We start from the raw sequence: 24697 nt of genomic DNA, 5'->3' as shown, positions 1-24697 counted from the left end.
CTTGCATACATAGATGCACACATACAGGTACTAGGAATATCTGAGAAATTAAGCTTCCTCATTAACGTTCCATTTCTTAATACAGGGTATCCCCCAACTCTCCACCCCTTGGCTGCTTCTTTTCCCATTGTCTATTATTTCTCTTAGTCACCAGTCCCCCTGGGTTCAATTATCATATCTATGTAGATGGCTCCCAGATCTCTAAATCCAGTGCCATCTCACTCCTGAGCCCTATCAACTATTACTAGCTAGGCATCTTCAAAAGCATGTTCTGTAGATATCTCAAACTCAGCATTACTAAAATGAAGCTCATTATGTTCTGCCAATATCAAAAGTTCTTAACCTGAAGACAATGGACACTCTAAATAGATTTTAGGAGATCTATAAACTTAGATGAAAAAAATGCACTTTTACTTTCTCTCATTTTTGTTTTGTTTCATGTATTTTCTTAAATGCACTTAAAAGGTATCCATGGATATCACTAGACTGCTGAAGGGATCCATAACATCAAAAAGAGACGAAATACCCCTGCCTGAAAAACCTCACCCCTCTTTCCATCTTCCCAGTTTTGCTTAAGGTACCATCATCCTTCTAGTCACTCAGGTTTACAGTATTGGAATCTTTCTTGACTCTTCCTTATTACATTTCACTCTCTAGTCGAGAATGCTGAATGACTGCTGAATTGCCTCTAGAAAACAATGCCACCTCCTATGTTTGGTATGTAAAACCTTTCAAAAACTGTCCTTAGTCTGTCTTTCCAGGCTAATTGAATGTCATCTTTCAACCTCTTCACATACATCCCCGTACTTTCTGAATTTCTGTAAACTATTTCCAAAACCCTTCTGTTTTCCTTAAAATCTCAGTACGTTTAAATAAGGAGGGCAAAATCTTCATAGCCATAAAATCATAGATGAGGACTGAATGGGAACTTAAAGATCATCTCAGCTAGCTGTTTCTTTCTCCATTTTACAAATAAGGAAACAGATTTTATAAAGGTAAATTTTATTACTATTATTTGGCAGCATTAAGAGTTGAACTAACTTTCAGGAAAGTGGTAGAGAGACATATGAAGATGATAATGTAGAAGAGGGCAGAAATGCACTTAGCACATTAGGACTTGATTTATTTAACCAAGAGTTTAAGCTGTGTATGTATGAAAGAAACCTTATTTCAGGAACTTTTCTGAATATATCAGATCATACCAAGTTTGAAATGTTTGTTTAGTTATTGTTCAGTTGTTTTATCAGTTGTGTCTGATTCTTTGTCACCCCATTTGGGATTTTCTTGGCAAAGACACTGGAGTAGTTTACCGGGTCTTTCTCCAGCTCATTTTACAGCTGAGGAAACTGAGGCAAACAGTGTTAAGTGATTTGCCCTGTGTCACACAGTTAGTAAGTGTCTGAGGCCAGATATGAACTCAGGAAGATGTGTCTCTTTGACACCAGGTATGGCACTTTATCCACTGTGTCGCCTAGTTGCCCTTTATAAGAAAATAGCATATTGATGATATTTAGAAACAATATAATTCCATTATAATAAAATTTTGGCATTCCCTGCAAACCTATTAAGATGAGGTCCTACCTGCATTGTGTTATTATTATGATGATGTGATTATAATCTCTCCTTTGTTTCTATAGGGATAGAAAAGAGACCTGGGATTTCATGGGTATAAAGAATTCCAAGATGAGGAAACTCCCTTAACCCGCACAGATTTTCAGGTACCTTTTCCCTAAATTATAGTCTTAGAGAGCTATCTAGAGCCCTGAGAGATGACAAGCCCAAGATCATACACTCTACACATTTCAGATGCCATACTTGAAGCTACATTTTCCTGATTTGAAGGATAGCTCTCAATATAGTATATGTATACCTTCTAACTTCTTTCTCTGGCACTTAAAAATAAATCTACTAGATATAGAGTTTGGGTAATAAATTGACATATAGAGAAGGTAATCTAAACTACATATATTTTTCTCTCAAAAGGGAGATTTGGGGCTCATTTATATATGCCAATAGCCAAAACTTATTTTCTTATCTTTTAAATGGAACGGTGAAATTAAATTTATTTCTTGGTTATATATAAGTAGATCCAATAGAATGCTCACTAAACCCAGGAACAAAATCTTAATTCCCAGGCCGGGGGAAAGGAGAAAAGGAAGGGAGGGAAGGGCAACAGAAGATAAGGGAAGAGAAGGAAGGGGGGAAAATAGGAAGGGGAACAGAAAGTGAAATAATTTAGAATAGAAATTCAACTTCTTTAAATATGCATGGGCCTAAACAACAAATGGTGTGTGTGTGTGTGTGTGTGTGTGTGTGTGAAATATTACAGCAAATGTCTCTGACATAGGCCTCATTTCTCAAATATATAGAGGACTGTATTTATAAGAATAAAAAGCATTCCCCAATTGACAACAGGTCAAAGGATACAAACTGGCAATTCTCAGATGAAAAAACTAAAACTATCTATAGTCATATTAAAAAACAACTAGCAAAATGTGAATTAAAACATCTTTGAGATACCTTCTAGCACCTGGTAACATGGCTAACATGCAAAAAAGGAAAATAATAAATGTTGTAGACAATGTGGAAAAACTGAAACACTAATGCTCTGTTGGTGGAATTGTGAACTGATACAACCATTCTGGAGAGCAATATGAAATCATGCCCAAAGAAATAATGAAGAGAATGACTTCAGAAAAAACTTGTGAAGAGATCAGAACCAGTAGAACAATGTATGCAGTATCAGAAATGTTGCACAATTATCAACTGTGGAAGATTAAACTATTTTAGCAAAACAATATTTCAAGATAACCCCAAAGGACTCATGATTTTTTTTTAAATTGTTTTTAATGCTATTCGTAGTCAAAGAAGGAGCTGTTGCAATCTGTTTGAAGATCAAAGAATACCATCTTTGGTATATATGAAGACCAAAGAATACCATGAATATTTCCTTCATGAGTTTTTTAATTAGTCTATATGATATGTGTCAACAACATGAAAATTATGGAAAAATATATTGCATGAAAGCACTGGTATAACCTATATCACATTATTATTTACCGCCTTGGGGAGAGAGGGAGAGAATCTGAATCACAAAATGACAGAAAAAAAATTTATCAAAAATTGTTTCTACACGTAATTGGGAAAAATAAAATTTAATGAAAAATTTAAAAATATGCATGCACCTGATTTTTTGTTTGTTTTTTCTTTCTTTGTATCATCAGCATTTAGCACAGTGCCTAGCAGATGGTAATGGCCCAGTTTCTATCCATCATATCCCATTCCCAATACCACCCTAATACCATAAGCACTTAATAAATTCTAGATGACTATCTCTTCCTGATGTTACTACAGTGAAAGATGAATAACTTTTCACAGGAAATGATAACCTACTGGCCTGAAAGAGTTCTTGTAACTCTCTAGAAGCAAACTTACTACAAAAAAGAATTACACATATATTTGGATTCCATTAACTCATAATTTGTGATTATGATGATTGCAGTTGGGCTAAATTATCCCATTATACCATCTTTTAAAAAAGGCCACTAAGCAAATTAAACCAAATTATATAAACAGGATAAGGAAGAAAAAGATTTCAACCATTTTACTAGAATGAACAATTTTCAAATTCCTTCAAGTACTTAGTTAACATCCTCTTACATAGAAACAAGTACTATATTGATTACAACTTTTTCTTCATCTTGTCAAGCTAGTTCAGTGTAGATCTCTACAAATCACACTTTATTCATCTAATTTCAACAGTCCTATAATCAAAATAATAAGTTTACTATTCCTTTAGAACTATTTAGGATTCAAACATTTTACTAACTCAGAGGTTCCCTTCTCTCCATTTATTCTACTCATATTTCATAAATAAGTACCAAATGAGATAATGTATCTAAACTGTTTGGATTGCTTTTATCTCTTCCTTCCAGCCTCCCTCCCTTCCCTATGTGTCTTCTTCCCTTCCTTTCTTTTCTTTCTCCCTTTATTTTTCCTTTATTTTCTTCCTGTTACTTTCTTTTCTTCTCTCCCTCTCTCTTTCTATCCCTCCCTTTCTCTGTTTCTTTTTCCCCTATAAGTAGAAAGGCCCAAGATTTCATCTATATTGGAAACTCTTTCTTGAAAGTTCTTCCATTCATTTAGTTCAGCAGCATCTCTGTAACATTATGCTTACACACTTCCTTATAGCACAGAGATGCTAAGTGATTTCCCCAAAGGCACACAGCCAGTATACATTAGAGGAAAGACAAGAAACAAGGTCTTAAATCCAAGTCCAGCCTTCATCTCACCAAACCACCTGCCTCTATAGTTCATCGAATACTTTATAAATATTGGTGGTAATGGTAATTGTCAGGGTGATGATGGTATCATTAGCAGCAGCAATAATAGAAGTAGTAATTATAGTCTAAATAGTCAGAATTAATGAGGTGTGCTTGAACCAGTTTGAACTTGTAAGCCAATAGTTAAATCTTCAGTATGGGCATTTGTACCTTGGAAATCAGATAATGCAAAAAAGGATTGAGTTACTTCTTTGTTGATTATTGAGTCTTAAGAAAGTGATTGAGAAAATGTTAAGAACAGAGATTAGATTTAAAAGAATGACATACTTGCACATTATTTTTAGATAGTAAATTGTTAAACACCTACCAGAATATCCCTAAATATGACTCATCATGTAAATAAATGAGGTAAAAGGTAATATCTAGGCAAAGAAGAAAAATAAAAACTGACATTCCTAGGGCCCTTTAAAGTGTTTAAATCACTTCATGTGTGTTATCTCATTTGATCTTCACAGCAATTCAGTAAGGTGGGTGCTATTATTATCATCTTTATTTAATAGATGAGGAACCTGAAGGTCAGAGGGGATAATATGACATGATCACACAACTAGTAAGTTTCTGAGGCAGGACTTGAAATTGTCTTTCTACTCCCAGGTCCATAGCTCTTTCTATGGAATTACAGCTGCTTCTGGACTCGAATAACTCAGGTATTCACTGATATGAAATGTCCAACATTTACTGTTAACAAAAGAAAAAAGACAAACTCTCAAAAAAAGTCCCAGAAAAGAGATTAATTACGGGTACAAATAGCTATCCCTATTCTTCTAACAAATCCTTTTGCGAATATTGGGAATTCAGACACTGTTACTTTCAACCCCACCAAAAAGGCAACTTTGCAAATAACTTCTGAAATGTGAAAAACATTCTTCAGTCAGTTTTCCTGTAAGTGCTGAATTGAATAATAAAGCTGGAATGATCCAAGATCAATGGATTTTCTACTGTAGTTTTAAAGTCCTCTAGGAGATAATGATTCTACAAACTCTCTTGGTAGTCAATGTTAATTAGTCGAGATGTCCTCTCAAGTCTAACTGCAATTTCTGTTCCTACAGTTTAAGTCAGTTTTCTTTTGTTGGGTCCTTTCTGTAGAACTAGAGATGGTAAGCTGCATGATCTTGGTGTTTGATGTTAATATAAGCAGCTCTCTACAACTGATGGCACATGGAGACCCAGCAGGCCACCACTCTAAAGATATCTAACTTTAAAATGCTGAAAAGAAGCTGATGGGGGGGAAATAGATCATTATCTTCTCATGCTGCTTATTTATAAAGTTAGATGTTTGGGGGATATTTTGGTTTGTTTTTAAATTTATTTGGGAGAGGAAAAATGAAAGTTTAGGTATATAGGTTCATTAAATCATTGATAAGATAAAGTTAATCAAGTCTCATCTAGTTTGATAGGACATTATAAAGCAACTAGAGCTATTAGAAGCTTACCAAGATGGTATGAGCAGTTAGTAGTAAAAGTAGTAGTAGTCGTAGTCATCGTTGTTGTTGTAATTTCATGTTTTAAGGTTTTCAAAACATTTTACAAATATTATCTCATTTGATCCTCATCATAACACTCATAGGAGGTAGGTATTGTAATCATCCCCTCTTTACAAATGATATAAAGACTTTATATGATTCACCCAAAGTCAAAAAAGTAGTAACTTCCTTAGCACAGATTTAAAATCAAGATTTCCTGGCTTCAACTCCAAAGCCCTCTCTACTATACACCTTAATTATAGCACTGCATTGGTCCACTAAAATTATAAAAATATTGGCATCTGATTAATATTCGACAATGGACAATTACACAAAATTCAAGTTCTGCTTTAATATTCAGAGGAAAGTTCCAAGGTTCAAACTTCATTTTGATAAAACGTACTCCAAAAAGGATTAAGCATCACACAGTGAGTACAATAAACACAATTGGATGCTAAAATTTACATATTATTTAGGAGTTGGCCATAAGAGAATCCGGTTTTTGTGATCCAGCTCAGAATTCTCAATATTCTTCCAAATGATGTGTCACAAACTATGATTCAAATGTCAGACCAGAAAAGAAAATCAAAAGCAAAGCTCCTCATTCAACAAACAAGTCTTCATCAAGGTCAAGAATCTTACCTGCCTCAGCATTCATGCTTGTTTCTAATTATGCCATATCTCCTCTATGATTCAGCATACTGAATGACTCAAATGCTCTTCTAATGTTATGAATAAAATGCTAACTTACTTTGATCAGTTTTGATCATTTGTTACAAAAAATAAAAAGAAGAATAATTGGATCTGGATTCTATCTACAACAATAAAATAGCACTATCAAAATCAGTCTCATTGTAACCTTTAGTCAAAATGACAAAATGTCACATATGAAGGAATACTCTGATTGGACTACTCTACACATATGTGCCTGCCGATTGGTCTAACTCAAATAATATCTATAGTTGAGAGCATTATATATACACACACATATATATACTATAATAGAGAGACTTAGTAAGAATTTGTCCATATGACATCACCTAAAAAGGAACCAAAAGTTTTTTAAGTGCAAGTTTCTAAGAACTACTTCCAGTGGAGTACTTATCCTCATTCTGTAATAGTCCATTCTTAAAGGGACTTTGCAATTCAGTCATTGAGCCCATTTTATCATATTCTTTGGGGCAGCCACAACTAAAGCAGAAAACTGTACATTATAGAACTCTGATTCAAAAGAGACGGAAGGAATTTTAGGGGCAATTTGTTTGACTTGCTCATGGTGACACTCAGAATCAGAATAACTTCTTGACTCCAGACTGACTCTCTATTCATTTTTCCATGTTGCCTTTCTTCAGAAGAAAAGTTCTTAACTTCTTTGGTGTCATGGATATCTTGAAAGTCTGGTAAAGACTAAGAGTCTTTCTCAAAATGTTTTTAACATAAAATAAACACACAGAATCACTCAATAAAACACAATTAAAAACCATGATAAAATACATAGAATTACAAAAGAAATTAATTCTCTGATACACAATTATCTCTCTGCCTCTCCATCTTTGCCTCTTTCTCTGTCTTTGTCAGAGTGTGTGTTTGTGTGTGTGTGAGATTTGGGAAGTGGTATATTTATCAATAGTTTAGACTTAATGACTAATGATTTTGAGAAGCTCTACACACGTTCCCACATATGACCAAGGTATAGCAACTAGATCAATTTCTACACACGTAAGAACAGATTTCAAGCAATATAAATGACAATACAGCCACATTTTTCTAATAAAAATGACAAGTATAATTACCAAAAGAACTTACATATTTTGTTTCTCGACCAGCTGCTCTTGGAAGAGTTGCAGACATCTGCATTCAAACAAAGAAAATTACACAGATGAAACACCCAAGAAATTAGCACAATTTATTTTGTTTCAATACTTTAATGATAATGGCCTCCACTGTAGTATATTTTACATAATAGGTGATCAATACTAAATGAATGACATTCATTTACATATTTATTATAGCTTACCCACACGCAAATATATAAAGGATCTGTGAATTCACTAACATGAAACTCTGTCTATCAACACAGATCAAAACTCCACTGTGATTTAGCAGATTAAGTTAAAAGGAATTTGCAGAATATACTCATTAGAAAGTTAAGGATACATATATGTCCTGCTCACAATCATACCTCTAATGATGATCAAAAACAGGATTTGAACTCAGGTCGTTTTGACTCCAAATCTAATACCCTAACTATAAGGTGCACCGCCTCTTACTCTGAGTATTTGGAATCATGGGTTTAAAGCTAGTACATACTTTATTATTGACTTTATTTCTGATGAAATGGAATTAGAAAAAAAAATATTAAGATTACTCTTCTGGTTCAATAGTTCGGGGGACAATATAGCAAAATGCAATGTCACAAACATGTTTTTAGCATTCTATTCCAAAGGCATTATAAAACAAACCAAAAAATACTATCTGAACAAAATATTGATAGTTGCTCTATTTATAATAGAAAAAATGAGAAGCAACCTGTATGTCTAACAATTAGATGACTAGATACATTATAAAATATTAATTTAATTATAGTATTTACAAAATGATAAAATCTCAAACATACAAAGAAATGTGAAAAGACCTATGTGAAGTGATACAGAGTGAAACTATCAGAATCAGATTGGTTTACATATTGATTATGACTAGAAGATAAAGGGGAAAGAGAGAAGTGTGGAAAGAAAGGAGAAAGGAGAGAAAGAAAGTAAGAGGAGGAGGAAAGGGGAAAAAGATAGAAAGAGGAGAGTTTGAAAGAGGAAGGAGGAAGGGCTAAAGATGGAAGAATCCTGGAAAGGTCTGAAAAAGTAAACAGAGCAAAATTTTCTTATTTGATTGTTTGTTAATTCTTTAGGTTCTGCCTCATTAAAACCTCAGTGGCATGAGTAAGATTCTGCCCCTTATTTTGTTTTTTTTAATGATTTCTTTTTATTTCCTTTATTAAGTTTATAATAATATTTAATGATTGGTATAAATCTGTGTAGCCAAAAAGAGGAGGCACTGGACTATATTTGATCATTTAATGGAGTTTGCTAACCAATAGCTTTCATATTTATGAAAAAAACAATTTCCCATGTTTGCGTGTTTATTTGAATCAAATAAACAGACTAGATTATGCAAGTCTATAATACTTGGAAAATTCTTCCTATATTTAAAACTGGCAAATGGCATTTCTTTATTATTAGGCTTTGTTTTAGCACATAATAAAACGAGTTTAATAAACTCATGTCAACATTTCCTAGAAAGAGGAATTATTATCCCGGTTAAGGGCAGTTCTAGCCTATCAACCTATCCAACACCATCTATAAACTACTCAAGTAAAAAATCATTAGTAAAAAGTCATATGCAGAATAACAATCACTAAAAGCTATGTCTGTGAAAAAACAAGCAGATTTAATTATTCAGGAATGTTATCCCTCAAGTATTAATACAAATATCTAAATATGTATGTGTGTGTGCAATTTTCAGAAAACAGACTCTTATCTTAAAAACAACCTTCCCCAAATGATTTCAAATTGAGAAGAAATGTGAGTCTTCTCTACAATATGAAGAATTGAAAATTATTAGAGAATATTAAGTCATCATCTTCCTTTGAGCTATGTGGCAATGAAGTAGCGTCAATCAAAAAGACAGACACAGACAGCGACACAGACAGAGATACAGAAACACACACACACACAGACACACACACAAGAGCTCCTTGGCATACTGTGCTTCCCCATGTTAATATTTGTATTATGGATACGGGACTATACGCTTCATCTTTCTGTATTTCTAAAGTGGTCTATGTTATTATACACACCTGTTACCTGTTTGCATAGAAATCTTAAGCATGCATGAAGTAAACACTGCACACTTTTTCTTCAGTGTCAGGCAAGTAGTAGCTGTGTAATAAATACTTATGAATTGATAAGTCAGAATGAGCAGTCCATGGAAGTGGTTAGTTTAATTAATTACATGGAAAACTCACGTACTTTATTTCCATCAGAACCCAGTCCTGTTTGCATGGAACTTGAAGGAAAATCTGAAGAATGCTGGGAGTAAAAAAGAGGGGATGGGGAAGAAGGGGAGATGATGAATGGTGCCATGATAAAGGGGAGATGAAGAAAGAACAAAACAAATATTTGAATCAAACGGTCTAGTCTAAGGCATTACCATGGACAAGGATTCCTGTAAGACCTTATCAATGGCAGCACAGAGCTCTTCAGTTTGCTGCCTGAGCTGTGCGGGGGAACAGAACTAGAAAAATCGAAACCAGTCACTGGGTTAGCACCATGCTTTGGGATTCTAGACCAAAAGCCAAGGATATTTATTATCATTACCTCCAGATGTGAATCGAATGTGCTGTCCTTGGTGATCCTTTCTGACTTGGAAGGTTCATCTAGTGCCTAATGACAAACAAAATATTTTTGATATGAGATTTTTATCAGAAATGAATGTTATGGCCAAGTTTCTTTATCTAGGACTTCAAAGGAATACCAAGCTGTGAAGGAGGAAAAAAGAATTTAAGCTTCCTACCTCAACCAAATTCTTCAAATATCAAGGGTTTTTTTTCCCCCCTTGAAACTTTTTTTTAATTTATTAAAGCATTCCCTGACTTAAAGGCAATTTCTTTTGTAGAAGATTTTTGGATGTAGTTCTATCTCAGAATTTCTCCAATGGGATTAATGAGGTCTTACTTTAAAGCAAAAAAAGACTGGTTAGGAGAGGTTCTTGAATAGATATTCAAGAACTTGAAAAGAAGCAAGCTGATAATTGACACAAAGATGACCCTAGAATCAAGAAGATCAGATTCAAGGGTGGCCTCTGACTCATACCAAGTGACTATTGGCAAACTTCTTAACCTTCCAGTACCCTAATCAACAAAGCTATAAGCTTAACTAAGCAATAGGCAATTTACTTTAGAGGAAAAATCTTTGCATGAGAGTTGCCTACATTGATGAAATCACAACTAAAGACTAATTACAAGAACTTATTCACCCAAATTGTCAGTTATCTCCTTTAGGGGGACCCACACACTTCATAGATATGTTGTTCATCAAAAATAAGTTTGAATCTCTTTTTTTTTAATGGAATAGTTTTCAGGTCTATTTTCCAAGAAACAAGAAAATTAGGCTAATTACTTTATATTCATACCTTGTTTTTAACCCAAAATAAGATGACTCAATTTGATGAGGTACCTTCCTCAATAGTCTGGCTATGAATGAATGAAAAAATAAATAACCTTTGCCTAGTTCTAAAAATCAAATTCATTCTCAGAGCATTAATATTAGTCATATGGAGATTATTCAAAAGAAAAGTAGCCTGAAAAGACCTCCCAATAGAGTAATAGGGAGGATGTAAGTAATGACACAACCAAAGGAAAAAGTACAAATCAATTAATCAATCAACAAACCTTTATTAAATGCCTACTATGTGTCAGTCTTCCTGTGAGATATTGAAGATGAAAGATAAAAGTCAAAGAAGTTGCCTCCCAAGGTAATTTGTTTGAAAAAAGAATACTTGCATGTGTGTACAATTAAAATTCTCTGGAGAATGTATCTTAATTTTTAATTATTATTTATTAAATAGAAAAAAAGTGAGCGAGAGAGAGAGAGAGTGAGAGAGAGAGAGAGAGAGAGAGAGAGAGAGAGAGAGAGAGAGAGAAGAACAAGTCACATGTGACTGGCTAGTTCTTTCCACCACCTCCCTTAGCAGCAAGCCCTGAACAAGACCTATAGCACTCTTAAAACTGTGGTTCCAAGAAAAGAGCCTCACTTCTTGTCCCCTCAGTCAATTTATGCTCTTCATGCTGTCCCTTTCCTGAGCCTCTCTGATTGGAGGAATCAGACCTCCGTCAAGCCAAGAGATGGGTCTTGTAGATGCCAGGAATAATCATGTAGCTTTTAGAATGGCCTCACTGCACATGTACACTTTTCTCCAACTGACTCTGCCTGGCTCATTTAATTACTTTACCACCCAAGAGGCTGGTTTACAGATAAACAAAGAATTTGTCTCAATCCTGCCTCAGGAAGGAAGAAAAATCCAGTTCATAGCTTCAGCCTTAAGATAAAACTTTTTTTTTTTGCTTTAAATTCATAATGTTGTTTTAGGGGCCAAAAAGAGGTACAGATTAATATTAACTTTCTACATGTCATCGTTTGTTCACTAAATTAGACTAGTCTTACCACCTCCTATTAAAAAGAATTCTAGATTTTCTTGTTCTTTTTAATTTTTTATTCTTATGACATTCTAATCTTCTTATACTTATGCTGAATCAAGTTGTATCCCAAAATATTCAGAATCTGCCATACAGAGAGTGACTATTTTCATTATTTTTATTCTACTTTATTCCTGTTCTACCAGCCATGGCATTTAACATTTGCTTTCTGACCCCAACTTGAACAGGCTAAATAATTTCCAGCCTATAAATATTAAATATATATATTTATAACATATTATATATGTGTGTGTATGTATGTATGTATGTATGTATGTATGTTGAATTCTGCCAATCGGAAGGCTAGAAAGTAACACATAGAGGGAGAAGGAGAATCCTCTTTCACAATAAGACTGCTATTACTTCCTTATTCTAGTTCCCAGAGGTTCTCTCACTCTAAAAAGAGTCCAACATCCAATTAGCTATTTTGTCTGCCAGGTAATGTTGTGACTCATGCCGAGTTTGCATTCAAGAAAAAATCCTCAATCTTTTTCAGAAAATATTTTATCTAATTATGTTTCTACAACTTAAAACCTATGAAATCAGTTTTTGAACCCAGCTAAAAATTTTTATATTTGTCCCTATAAAATTTCATTTTGGGGGTTTGGCCCAATGATCTAGCCTGTTAAAATCACTTTTTTCTAGGGCAGCTCAGTGACAGAAAGCCAGGCCTAGAGGAAGGAGGTTCTGGGTTTGAATCTGGCCTCAGATGCTTGCTGTGTGACCCTATGCAAGTCACTTAGCCTTAAATACCTAGCTCTTATCACTCTTCTGCCTTGGAATCAATACTTAAAATCAACTTAGAGTTGATTCCAAGATGAGGGTAAGGGTTTTAAAAATAATACTAGTAGTAATAAAAATTAGAAGATTACTTTTTCCATCTTTTTCTGTCATCATATGTGTTAGTTATATTTCCCAGCTGTAATCTACATATTTGATGATGTTGCCATCTATACTTTTAACTAAGTCTTTGTTAAAATGCTCAATATCATAGAGCCTAGTATAGATTCCTGGAGCACTCCACTGAAAATCTCCTTGCATCTTGCCATTAATACATTATTGGTTTAGATGAAATCATCCAATCTGTTTCAAATCCAACTAATTATATTATCATCTAGCTCTCTTAACTCCATTTTTTCCCGTGACAACAATATGAGGTACTACATCAAATGTTTTTTATTCTATGCTTCTTTAGCCCTTAATTGAATGTAATTTTGTCGTATTATGACCTGAAGAAGCTCACATTTAATATTTCTTCTTTTTTGAATTTGGTTGTGAGGTTTTTATCTTGTGGTTATTTTTTGTAAAGGTGATACATATAGCTAATCAGAAAATAAATTATCATAAAGAATGAGTGGCTCAAAGAACAAATCATAGAAACATTCAATAATTTCATTAAAGAAAATAACAATGAGACAACACTCCAAAATTGTATGGGATGCAGACATAGAAATATTCAGGGGAAATTTTACATCTCAAAATTCATAGGTCAATAAAAGAGAGATAAAGGAGATCAATGAACCTGGCATACAACTAAAACAAACAACTAGAAAAAAAGAACAAATAAAAAATCCTCAATTAAACACCCAATTGGAAATTCCAAAAATCAAAGGAGAGTTTAATAAAATTTAAATTAAGGAAATCATTGATCTAATCAACAAAACTAGGAGCTGAATTTGTGAAAGAAGCAATAAAATAGATAAACCACTGGTTAATTAATTAAAAAAGAAAAAGAAAAAACAGATAACAAGTATCCAAAATGAAAAGAATGAATGCCACCAGCAATGAAGATGAAATTAATGTGATTATTAGGAGTTATTTTGATCACTTAAATGCCAGAAAAACTGACAAGGTGAAATGGATGAATATTTTTAAAAATATAAGCTGTCTAGAAAAATAGAATATTTAAAGAATACTACAATTGAAAAAGAAATTGAACAAGTTATCAATGTGTTCCTAAAGAAAAATTCTCCAACACCAGGTAGATTCACAAATAAATTCTATCAGATACTCAAGGAACAATTAATCACAATACTATATGAACTATTTGAAAAAATAGATAAAGGAGTTCTACTAAGTGTCTTTTATGACGCAAATATGGTTTTGATGCCTACACCAGGAAGAGAAAAACACAGAAAGAAAATGATAGATCAGTTTCCCTAATCAATATTAATGCAAAAGTTTAAATAAAAAAAAAACTAGCCAGAGGATTACAGCAATATATCACAAAGATGATATACTATGCCCAGATAGAATTTATAATAGGAATGCAAGGATAATTTAATAGTAGGAAAACTATCAATATAATTCACTGTATCAATAACAAAAACAGCAAAACCATATCATTATATCAATAGATGTAGAAAAGGTTTAGGCAAAAAAAAATCAAAGCATAGGAATAAAGAGAGCTTTCTTTAAAATAATAAGTAGTATTTACCTAAAACCAAGAGCAATCATTATCTGTAACACAGATGAACTTGAAGGCTTCCAGAGTGGGAAACAAAGATGTCAATTATTAATATTGTACTAGAAATGCTAATTATAGTGATAAGACAAGAATAAGAAATTAAAGGATTGAAAAAGAAGGCAATGAAGAAAAAATTATTTCTCCTTGCAGATGATATGATGGTATACTTAGAGAATCCCAGAAAAATCAACCAAAAATTTATGAAAACAATTAACAACTTTGGCAAATGTGCAGGATATAAAGCCAATCCATTTAAACCATTCGCATTTCTATATACTACCAACATAATCCAGCAGCAAGAGACAGAAAGAAAAATTCCATTTAAAATAACTACAGACAAAATAAAATATTTGTGAAAATATCTTCCAAGACAAACCCAGAGACTATCTGAACACAATTACAAAACATTTTTCATACAAATAGAGGCAGATCTAAACAATTGTAGAACTATTAATTCCTCATGGGTATGCCAAGCCAATATAATAAAAATGACAGTTATGCCTAAGTCAATTTACTTATTCAGGGCCAAACCAATCAAATTACCAATGAATTATTTTATAGAGCTAGAACAAATAACAATTCATCTGGAAGAATAAAATGTCAAGCATATCAATGGAATCAATGAAAAAAATATTAAGTAAGGCAGTCTAACACTTCCAAATTTCAAATTATATTACAAAGCAGTAATCATCAAAACAATCTGTTACTAAGAAATTGAATGGTGGCTCAGTGGCATAGATTAGGTAACAAAACTCAATAGTAAAGAACCATAGTTTTCTGGTCTTTGATAAACCCAAATATCCAAGATTTGGTGGTAAGAACTCAGTGTTTCACAAAATATTCTTGGAAAACTGGAAAGTACTTTGGGTACAGCTTATCATCTCATACCAAGACAAGGTCAAACTAGATATATGGTTTAGACATAAAGGGTGATATCATAAGTAAATAAAGGAAGCATTGAAAAATGTCCATGTCAGATCTATGAATAAAGGATAAGTTTATGACCAAATAAGAGAGGATCATGTGAAATAAAATGGAGAATTTTACTACGTGAAATTAAAAAGCTTTTGTATAAACAGAAGAAATATAGGCAAAGCTAAAAGGGAAACAGAAAAATCTTCAGTAAGTTTCTTTGATAATTTTTCAAACTTATTGGGTATTGAGTTTGATTTATAAAAAGAAAAGCCATTCCCCAGTTGATAAAATGAACAGGCAGATTTTAGAAGGAGATATAAAAGCTACCAATAGTCACAGGGAGGGAAATGCTATAAATCAGTACTGATTAAAGAAATGCAAATTAAAACAACTTTGATATATCACCACACACCTATTATATTGGCTAATATGACAGAAGAGGAAAATGAAATGCTTGTGGGGATGTGGAAAAATTGAGATGCTATCTCACCGCTGGTGGAGAAATGAACATGTCTAACCATTCTGGAGAAGAATTTGAAAATTCTTGGGAAAAAAAAAAAACCAAAAAGCTATAAAACTGTTCATACCCTTTAACCCAGCGATACCACTTCTAAGTCTGTATTCCCCTCCACCCAAAAAAAAAGGTCAGATGAAAGGGGAAAGGATCTAAAGAATTGGACAGAGAAGGGATGCCCATCAATTGAGGAGTGACAAGTTGTGTTATATAATTGTAAAAGAATACTATTGTGCTATAAGAAGTGACCACCAGGATGGTTTTAGAAAAACCTAGGAAAACTTACATAGACTGTTGCAAAGTGAAGTGAGAAGAGCCAGGAGAATAATGTGCATAGTAATAGAAATATTGTAAGGATGCTCAACTACAAAAGATTTGGCTACTCTGATCAACACAGTGGTTGATCCAAAATTATTCCCAAGGATTCATAATAAAAATTCTAGAGAGAACTGAATGCAGATTAAAGCAGACACTTTTTAAATGTATTTGAGGGGGGTAGGATTTGCAACTCAAATTTTTTTAAATGAATGTTAATGTTTTTACATTCAAATTGAAAATATTTAATGAAATAAATAAAAATATGTTATGAAAAAAGAAGCTATTCAGTGAGTTTTTGGGAGAGAGGCAAATCCAACTATTTCTAGACATTTATAACCTCAAATCACTACAAAATCTTGTTTCTATGTCACCTTTGTTGGATGAGAATTATGACTAGAATATGACTCTAAATGCATGTATTTCACTCAAGAGAAATAGCTAATTGGAAAGCAGGGTGGTATATTTACAATTTTTATACTTTGGAGGTATAATTATATTATTTTATAATTATATATAATTACAGAACCATGGCAGGAAAGCATAGGGGAGAGAGCATTTAAAGCTGGCCATTAGATGAAGTCAATAGGTGGGACACAGGGAACTTGTATCAGTTGTCTAAGAATTAATTATGCCATTTAGTCTTTCAAGCCTGTCCTCACTCTAAATCAGTTCTTAGGATTCAGCTTTGGAGGAAATACTAAATTTTTCAGGACTTGTTTGCACCTTTGGTAGAGGGTGAAATGGAAGAAAAGAGATTTCTCTAATGTAATGGACTTCTCTACTAGCGACAATGCAATGATCCAGGACAATTCTGAGGGACCTATGAGAAAGAACGTTATCCACATCCAGAGAAAGAACTGTGGGAGCAAAAACACAGAAGAAAAACAATTGCCTGATCACATGGGTTGATAGGAATATGATTGGGGATACTGACTCTAAATAAACACCCCAGTGCAAATATCAATATGGAAATAGGTCTTGATCAATAACATATGTAAAAAACCCAGTGGAATTGTGTGTCAGCTATGGGAGGGGGAGGGGGAGGAGAGTGATAGAACATGAATCCTGTAACCATGGGAAAATATTCTAAATTAATTAATTAAAATTTTTTAAATAAAAAAGTATCACAAACAAAAACGAACTTAAATAAATGGGGGGGAAAAGAAAAAAAATTTCTCTCCCTCTTACTAATCAGCAATATTTTTCTTGAAGCAGAAGTATACAATGGTCATTGGAGTCATATAGAAGAGAGAATTGGGAGGGGAATTCAAGGACATTGCTTCCTGAACCTCAAACATTTGTGTAGGATCTCAAAGAGAAAGAAATTAGAGACTGGAACTAGAATTCTGTTGTTTGGATAGTTCTCAGAGCTAAGACTCCCAAGAAACAGAACTGCAGAAGAATCTCTACTGGTAGGGCAGATAGGTGGCTAAGTGAATTGAGAGCCAGACCTAGAGGTGGGAGGTCCTAGGTTCAAACCTGGCCTCAAACATTTCCTAAGCTGTGTGACCCTGACGAAGTCACTTAACTCCAATTGCCTAGTCCTTACCACTTTTCTGCCTTGGAACCAATATTTATTGTTGATCCTAAGACAGAAGGTAAGGGTTTAAAAAAAAGGATCAAGATTCTGGTTCTGTGAGAAAGAATATTCCATTGTTCATTAACAACTTCAGCTTGACCAGAAACTAGAGGTGGGAGAACCTACAGTAAATTGGTAAAGAAATATAACTAGAGAGCAAACCCAGTGAGTCTATCAGAGCTACCAATCCAACATGGAAGTATCTGGCAGAATCCAACAGAAACTACAGATTAAGATTAAAGCTAACAGTCTGAAAATATTAGTAACCCTGTGGTCCTGTGGGAGAAAAAAAAACACTGGAGTGGAAAACTCCTCCTCTCATGTTGTTTGTCCATATACGTCCCTTTACGTGGTAGCTTCTCCATGTGGGAGCCCTCACTACATACATTCCCTCTGGGTGTATGCCAGGGTACTTACTCCATAGCCTCTCTGTCCACTTTCCTAGCTGATGGTTGGCATGTTCCAGGGAGATTGGAGCCCAGTTTTACAAGCTAAAAGTTTTATTGGTACTTTTTTTACTACGCATTTTCAGTAAATGCCTTTGATTTGAGCTCATTGTGTCCTCTAGCTAATTACTGACAAATAGACACATTACTGGAGACACAAGAACTATAGTTTCAGGAGTAGAAACCCAAAAAAGTACCTTGAAGCTGGGGTAGCTGCCCTATAGGAGGATCTGACCTGTAAGTACAAGCTAGGGAAGGAAGCACCCCAGCAGACACAATCTATATTTTTAGACTCTTGGTCCAGAAGTCCAAATCCTGTTCCCAGGCATTATCTTATTAGCCAGCTGTTCCCTTTCCAAATCAGCTTTTCTTTTCTCTATCCCTTGCCTTCATTGGGCAGCAGTGATGAAAACATCACCTGTGTTTCTACAGTCTTCAGTTCCTTGCCAAAGACTTCGTAATCCTCCTGGCAGTGCTGGTCCTTCTGGCAACATTGTTTGTGTCCACGTGAATCACCAGAAATGGGTAGCAGGCATCCATTTTGACAAGTCTTGAGATATTCTTTTGTATGCCTTGGAGTCTTGCCCTAGGAAGCCAGCAGACTTCCCTATTACTATTGTCAAGTCAACAAAGTTTAGTATCTTTCAGGAGGGATTCATTGTTGTTAAATCATTTTTCAGGAATGTCCAATTCTTTATGACCCCATTTGGGATTTTCTTGGCAGAAATTCTGGAGCAGTTCATCATTTCCTTCTCTAGCTCATTTTACAAATGAGGAAACTGAGGCAAAAAGGGTTAAGCGACTTACTCAAGGTCACACAACTAGTACGTGTTTGAGACCAGATTTGAACTCAGGTAGATGAGTTCCTGACTTCAGGTCTAGCATTTAATTGATAAAAGCATTTTTTCTCTTTACTTTTTAGATGATTCTTTGCTGGAGAGGACCTGTGCATTGTAATCTCTTGGACTTGACAGATATAGAAATATCTTACCCTTATTGAAAGTCACAGCAAACTTCTCTTGGCTCTATAGTTTCTGGTAGTATGATGTTCAGTCTTTCTAATTGCTTCTGGATGACTATAATTTCACCTAATTAGCACCTTACTTCTTTAACATCTTTAAAGGCTCTTATTACTTCTTAACAATTTGACAGCCACAAATAATTTTCCCCAGTAATATTGTCTACTTTTAACATTAAATCATAAAAATAAGTATTTTGTAAATCTTACTCTCTGTGACAACTCTAAGACAGAAGGGCAAGGACTCTGCAATCTGGATCAAGTGACTTGTTCAGGGTTACCCAGCTAAGAAGTGTCTGAGATCAGATTGGAACCCAGTTCCTCCCAACTCCAGGCCCGACACTCTATCCATTGAGCTTTACCTTTCTTGGCTTAAGGTCACTTAATAAATCATTTGAAAAGAAAGTTGTTCAGCTTCTTAAACCTATTCCACGAAAAAAATCAAAGACCATAACACCCTTGATGAAACTAGGATAGCCTTTTAATTTACTATAATTGACTTTTTATGGAATAGGGGTTATTTCTTCAATGTCATCATTTTTTTAGTGAAACTTGTTGATTTCCAAGTGAAGAAATTTCCTCTATCAATGGAGATCATTATCTAATCTATAACTTATAGATAAGAGTATTAGCTAGGTCACTAAGAATTTAAGTGACTTATGCAGGGTCATAGACCCACTTGTGTGTCAGAGGCAAGCCTAGGGCATTCTAAATCCAAGGCAAGCTTTCCCTTCACTATACCATGCTACCATGAGAAAGGGGGTAAAAAATAATATAAAGAACTTATGTCTCTGGACTAAACTAATGATTTAAGAAAACTGAAACTGATAATATCAACCATCTATCACAAAACTGAAAAAAAAAAATAAAACTTTCATGCACTCTCTTCCTTAAGAGGAAAGATTCAAAGAATAACAAAATCCAGACAGGAAATCTGAAATAAGACTCTAAGAACCATGACTCTGGTGTCATAAAGGCAACAATTTCCCAAGAGAAATTATTTCATGTACTGACTCAAAAGAGAAGAAAAGGATTGGATGCTCCAAAGACAGTTCTGAAATAAATAAGAATCATCATTCAGTGATGCTAAGACTGGAGATTAAGTGGTATTTTTATCCTTAGAGATTCCCCATTACTAGACAGTTTCAAGCAGAGTTCAAATGACTCCTTGTCCAAGATGCTATAGATGAAAATTCCTGAATTAGATGACATTTGATCTCTTACAATTCTGAAATTCTGCAATTCCTGAAGATCTGAAGTAAGTACTGCCAGATTTACTGTTTTTAAAGTAAAAACAATGAAAGAAATCTTTGATTCCCTAAAGGCTTGTGGCAGTCATCTTCCTTCACACCAGAAGATGACTTTGCTGATGGTGCTAAAAGCCAATGTACAACAATGGAGCTGAAAAAGATGATGAGTGACCTGAAGCTTTCTTTCACACTGAGACTATGCTGTCAGCCTTCTAATCAGCTGCTACAGCAGCTGTTTGTCACTGACTACACCTCAGGAGTCACTGGTATCTCTCATCAACCAGAATCTTCTCCAATTCTAAGCTTTGTTCATAGGGTCATTCTGTCTTCTCTCGTTTCCCAGCAATCAACAGGCAGTCCCACAAGCTGCCTGAATTTATGAAACAAGAGCTAATAATCAAATCTTGCCATCGCAGGAGGTGGCTACTGCTTATATCCTGCCAAGTTCTCAACTTTCTTATGATTCTACCTGGAAATCCACATCTCCTATCTCTCAACTTTACAAGAAGCTATCTGACCTATCTCTACCTTTCTTGGCATAAGGTCACTTGATAAATCATTTGAAAAGAAAGTTGTTCAGCTTCTTAAACCTATTCCAGGAAAAAATCAAAGACCATAATATCCTTGATAAAACTAGGAGAGCCTTTTAATTTATGGTAATTGACTTTTTATTGAATAGGGATTATTTCTTCAAATGTGTCATCTCATACTTCCCCTTAAAAGTAGATATTTTATTTTTACAACTGAAAAGCACATTAATAGACCAAAAAAAAGCCAAAAAAAAAAAGCCAAAAAAAGAGAGATTGACAGAACTCTAACAACAGATCATTATCTGACAATTAGACCAGCAGGATGTCATTCCTTTATCTATAACATTTTTCATTTTGATTGAGAGTAGTCAGTGATGGCAAGAAAGTATTTACCAGAAACTTATATTTCCTCTCACTTCAGACTAATTCATTTAGACACATATAGGGCGTACCTCTGAAATCATTTTTTAAATTCTCAAGGTTTTGTTAAAAGACAATTTATTGCTTATGAATGGTTGGATTTTTTGAAGAAAAGTAGCAGCATATGCTTCATAGATTTGGAGATGGAAAGGTTGTCCGAAACCATCTAGTTTTCCCTTACCCCAAAAATTTACAGATGAGGAAACTGGGACCTTGAAGATTTAGCCAAGGTCCCCCAATAACATGCAGCTGGTTTGGAATTTCAATCCAGGTCCTTTGACTCTGAATTTGAAGTTCTTTCTGATCTACCATTTCATAGAAACATGCCACAGTTAAGAACTCATGCCTATATGTAACTACATTAAGTCTATTCCTCATGGAACAATATAGGTATTTTACTCCCTAATCACACTAAGCAGCTATGATTCTCTATACATCTTTCTTTGCTACCAAAGTAATGTATCTAGGAAGAATATCCTTACCAGAAAACAACTGAGCTCTAAAATTCTAAAGACGAAATGAATTAGCTTTTCTCCATATGGAATTTGGGGGACCAAAAACTACTCTCTAAACAAGAAAGATCTGGACACTCCATTTCCCAACTGCATGCATTTTCTCTAGATGTACCCCATGCCTGCAATGTTTCCCTCCCTCATCTCTTATCTCCTGGTTTATTTGGCTTCCTTCAAATCTCAGGTAAAACCCCACTTTCTCTCAAAAGTCTTTCCCAATTGTTCTTTATTCTAGAACTTTCCCTCTATTGATTATTTCCAATTAATCTTGTTTATAGTTTGTACAAATGTGTTTGCATATTGTCTTCTACATTAGATTCTGAGTTTGATTGAAGGAACTGTCTCTTACTTTTCTTTATCACATTGCCTGGCACATAGAAGCTTAAATAAATATTTATTGATTGATGCTATGGCCAAACCTCTTTTCTTACTGTTCCTCTGACATAACACTCCATTAGCCATCTCTATGCCCTTGTACTCTCTATCTCCCATGCTTCCAATGAACTACTTCCTCACCTCCACCACTTAGATTCCTTTAAGGAAAAAAAGAATAAAGTCTTTCAATGCACCTAGAAGGATATTCACTATAATTATTTTAAAAATAAGTTCCAAGGTTGCAAAATTTTCAATAGCTAGAAAGATACCTAGGTAGGTAGATAGATGATAGACAGATAGAAATGTTTAACATAGGATGTGGAGAGTATTGAGAGGATGGAATGTTCATCTCCCTCTAGGTTGATAGGGATAGTTCTAAAGTATCATAAAAGGAGTTAAAGTCTTTGTGGTTGGAAATTCCATAAACTTTTGACTGTTAGTCAAACCTGCTTAAAAAAATATTAGAATTATTTAGCTAGAAAGTACCTCAGAGGCAAACTGAAACAACCTCCTCATTTTACAGGAATCTCATGAAACGAAGTGACTTATCCTAGGTAGTAAACATCAGACAGGTAATTCCCCTTCTGATGATGAGCTCCTCTGAATTTAGCTCTGCTCACCTTCCAGAAAAAAAAAGTTTCCTAGTTCTCTTCCAATTCTCTGAGCAATCTTTATTCTGATCTTCATCCAGATCATACCCACCAACCAAGAATGTCACTCAATACTTTTTCCTGGGTCCCCTTTAGTTCCTCCTTTATATCTGGTGATTCTATTAGCTCCCATGGATTCAACTATCACCTCTATGAAGATGATTCTCAGATCTATATATGCAGTCTCGTATAACTAACCATCATTTAGATGTCTAGATTTGGACATCGGATAGGCACCTCAAATTCAACATGCCAAAACAGAACTTATTATCTTTTCCCCAAAGCTTTCCTTCTTCCCAACTTTCTTATTACTGCCTAGAGAACCACCATTCTCCCAGTAAGTACAGCCTTAGTGTTATTCTAGATTCCTTAATCACACTGATCCCACATATCTGTTATCAAATTTTATCTTTCTGCCTTCATAATACCTCTTGTATATATATATCCCTTTCTCTCAACTCACTTAGCAATCATACTAGTTCAGCTCCCATCACCTGGATCAACTCATTTGTCCCAATTCTCTCTTCTTTCTAAATCATCCTCTACTCACAAAAATGATTTTCATAAAGTAAAGATCTGACCATGTCATTCTCTACCATCCAAACCACAATAACTTCCTTAGTTAATAAAAAATGATTATAGATTTGGTGTTAGCATTGCTATCATTTTTAGTTAGACCATATTGTTAAGTAGTAACTGTTGATTTGATAGTAAGACATAGTCTCAGTTATTAGTTGATCTAATAACTAAGTATAAGACATTCTATAGTATAAAATCTGTAGTAGTAGTAGTAGTAGTAGTAGTAGTAGTAGTAGTAGCAGCAGCAGCAAAAGGAGGAAGTGGAGTAATAGTAGTAGTAGCAGCAGTATCAATAGTAGCAGTGTAATTATTTATAATCATACAGATCCCTATGATCACATAGACCTGTAGAAATAAGAATTTTCCTTTTGTGTGCTCCCTGCTTTTGTAATTTACTTATCAATGTAGAGACTTGCTTTTGAAGTGACTGCAAAAGACTGTAGGGATTAGAGTGACCATGGATGATTGGCAAATTTTCCACTGAAGCCATAGACATTTCATCATCATCGTCACCTTGAGCTCCCTCCCTGAGCCCTTTCAAAAACAAGTATATGAGTTATTAATCCTAAATTCAGGACCCCTATTATTGGAAAGGGCAGTAAACAAGTCTGTAAGTTCCTCTTTTGTCTATAAATCTGATGTTCAGTTGATGCTCTGGACCTCAGACTATGCTGGATGTGACATGGACCAGGATGATTTTCCTTTTGTCATATTAAAGTCAATTCGCCCAGAAGACTTGTTCCCAGACTTTTTCTTTACACACCAGGAGCTCTCTTTTACCTCTGGGATCAAATATGAAGTCCTCTACTGGTATTTAAAACTCTTCACACCATGGCTCCTTCCTACCTTTGACTCTTCTTCTTTTTTTTTTTTTAAGTTCCTACTATGTACTCTGTGATTCAGTGTAACTGGCTATTTTCTTTTCCTTACATGACACTTCAGTTCATTAGCCTTTGCATTTAGCTCTTCTCTATGTCTAGTATGCTTTCCCTTTTCAACTCCATCTCTGGGATTTCCATAACAATTTCTCTCTCTCTCTTTCTCTCTCTCTCTCTCTCTCTCTCTCTCTCT

The 24697-nt window shown here is 34.4% G+C and overlaps 1 protein-coding gene across 1 annotated transcript in view; it reads right to left on the bottom strand.

The window, feature by feature from the left end:
- LOC123247083 (muscular LMNA interacting protein) overlaps positions 1 to 24697 on the bottom strand; it is a 217887-nt gene that overhangs the window by 143045 nt on the left and 50145 nt on the right. Inside the window, exons 6-9 of the mRNA XM_044675880.1 lie at positions 10177 to 10242; positions 10010 to 10093; positions 9829 to 9888; positions 7613 to 7657 (exon numbers count right to left, since the gene is read on the bottom strand). Of these exons, the coding sequence (XP_044531815.1) occupies positions 7613 to 7657; positions 9829 to 9888; positions 10010 to 10093; positions 10177 to 10242 (255 nt within the window). The remainder of the gene's footprint in view (positions 1 to 7612; positions 7658 to 9828; positions 9889 to 10009; positions 10094 to 10176; positions 10243 to 24697) is intronic.

Source organism: Gracilinanus agilis, chromosome 4 (assembly GCF_016433145.1).
Source record: "Gracilinanus agilis isolate LMUSP501 chromosome 4, AgileGrace, whole genome shotgun sequence".
In the NCBI taxonomy this organism is placed as follows: Eukaryota; Metazoa; Chordata; class Mammalia; order Didelphimorphia; family Didelphidae; genus Gracilinanus; species Gracilinanus agilis.
Note: the sequence above shows the minus strand (reverse complement) of the source record. Positions and strands in the feature narration are given on the sequence as shown.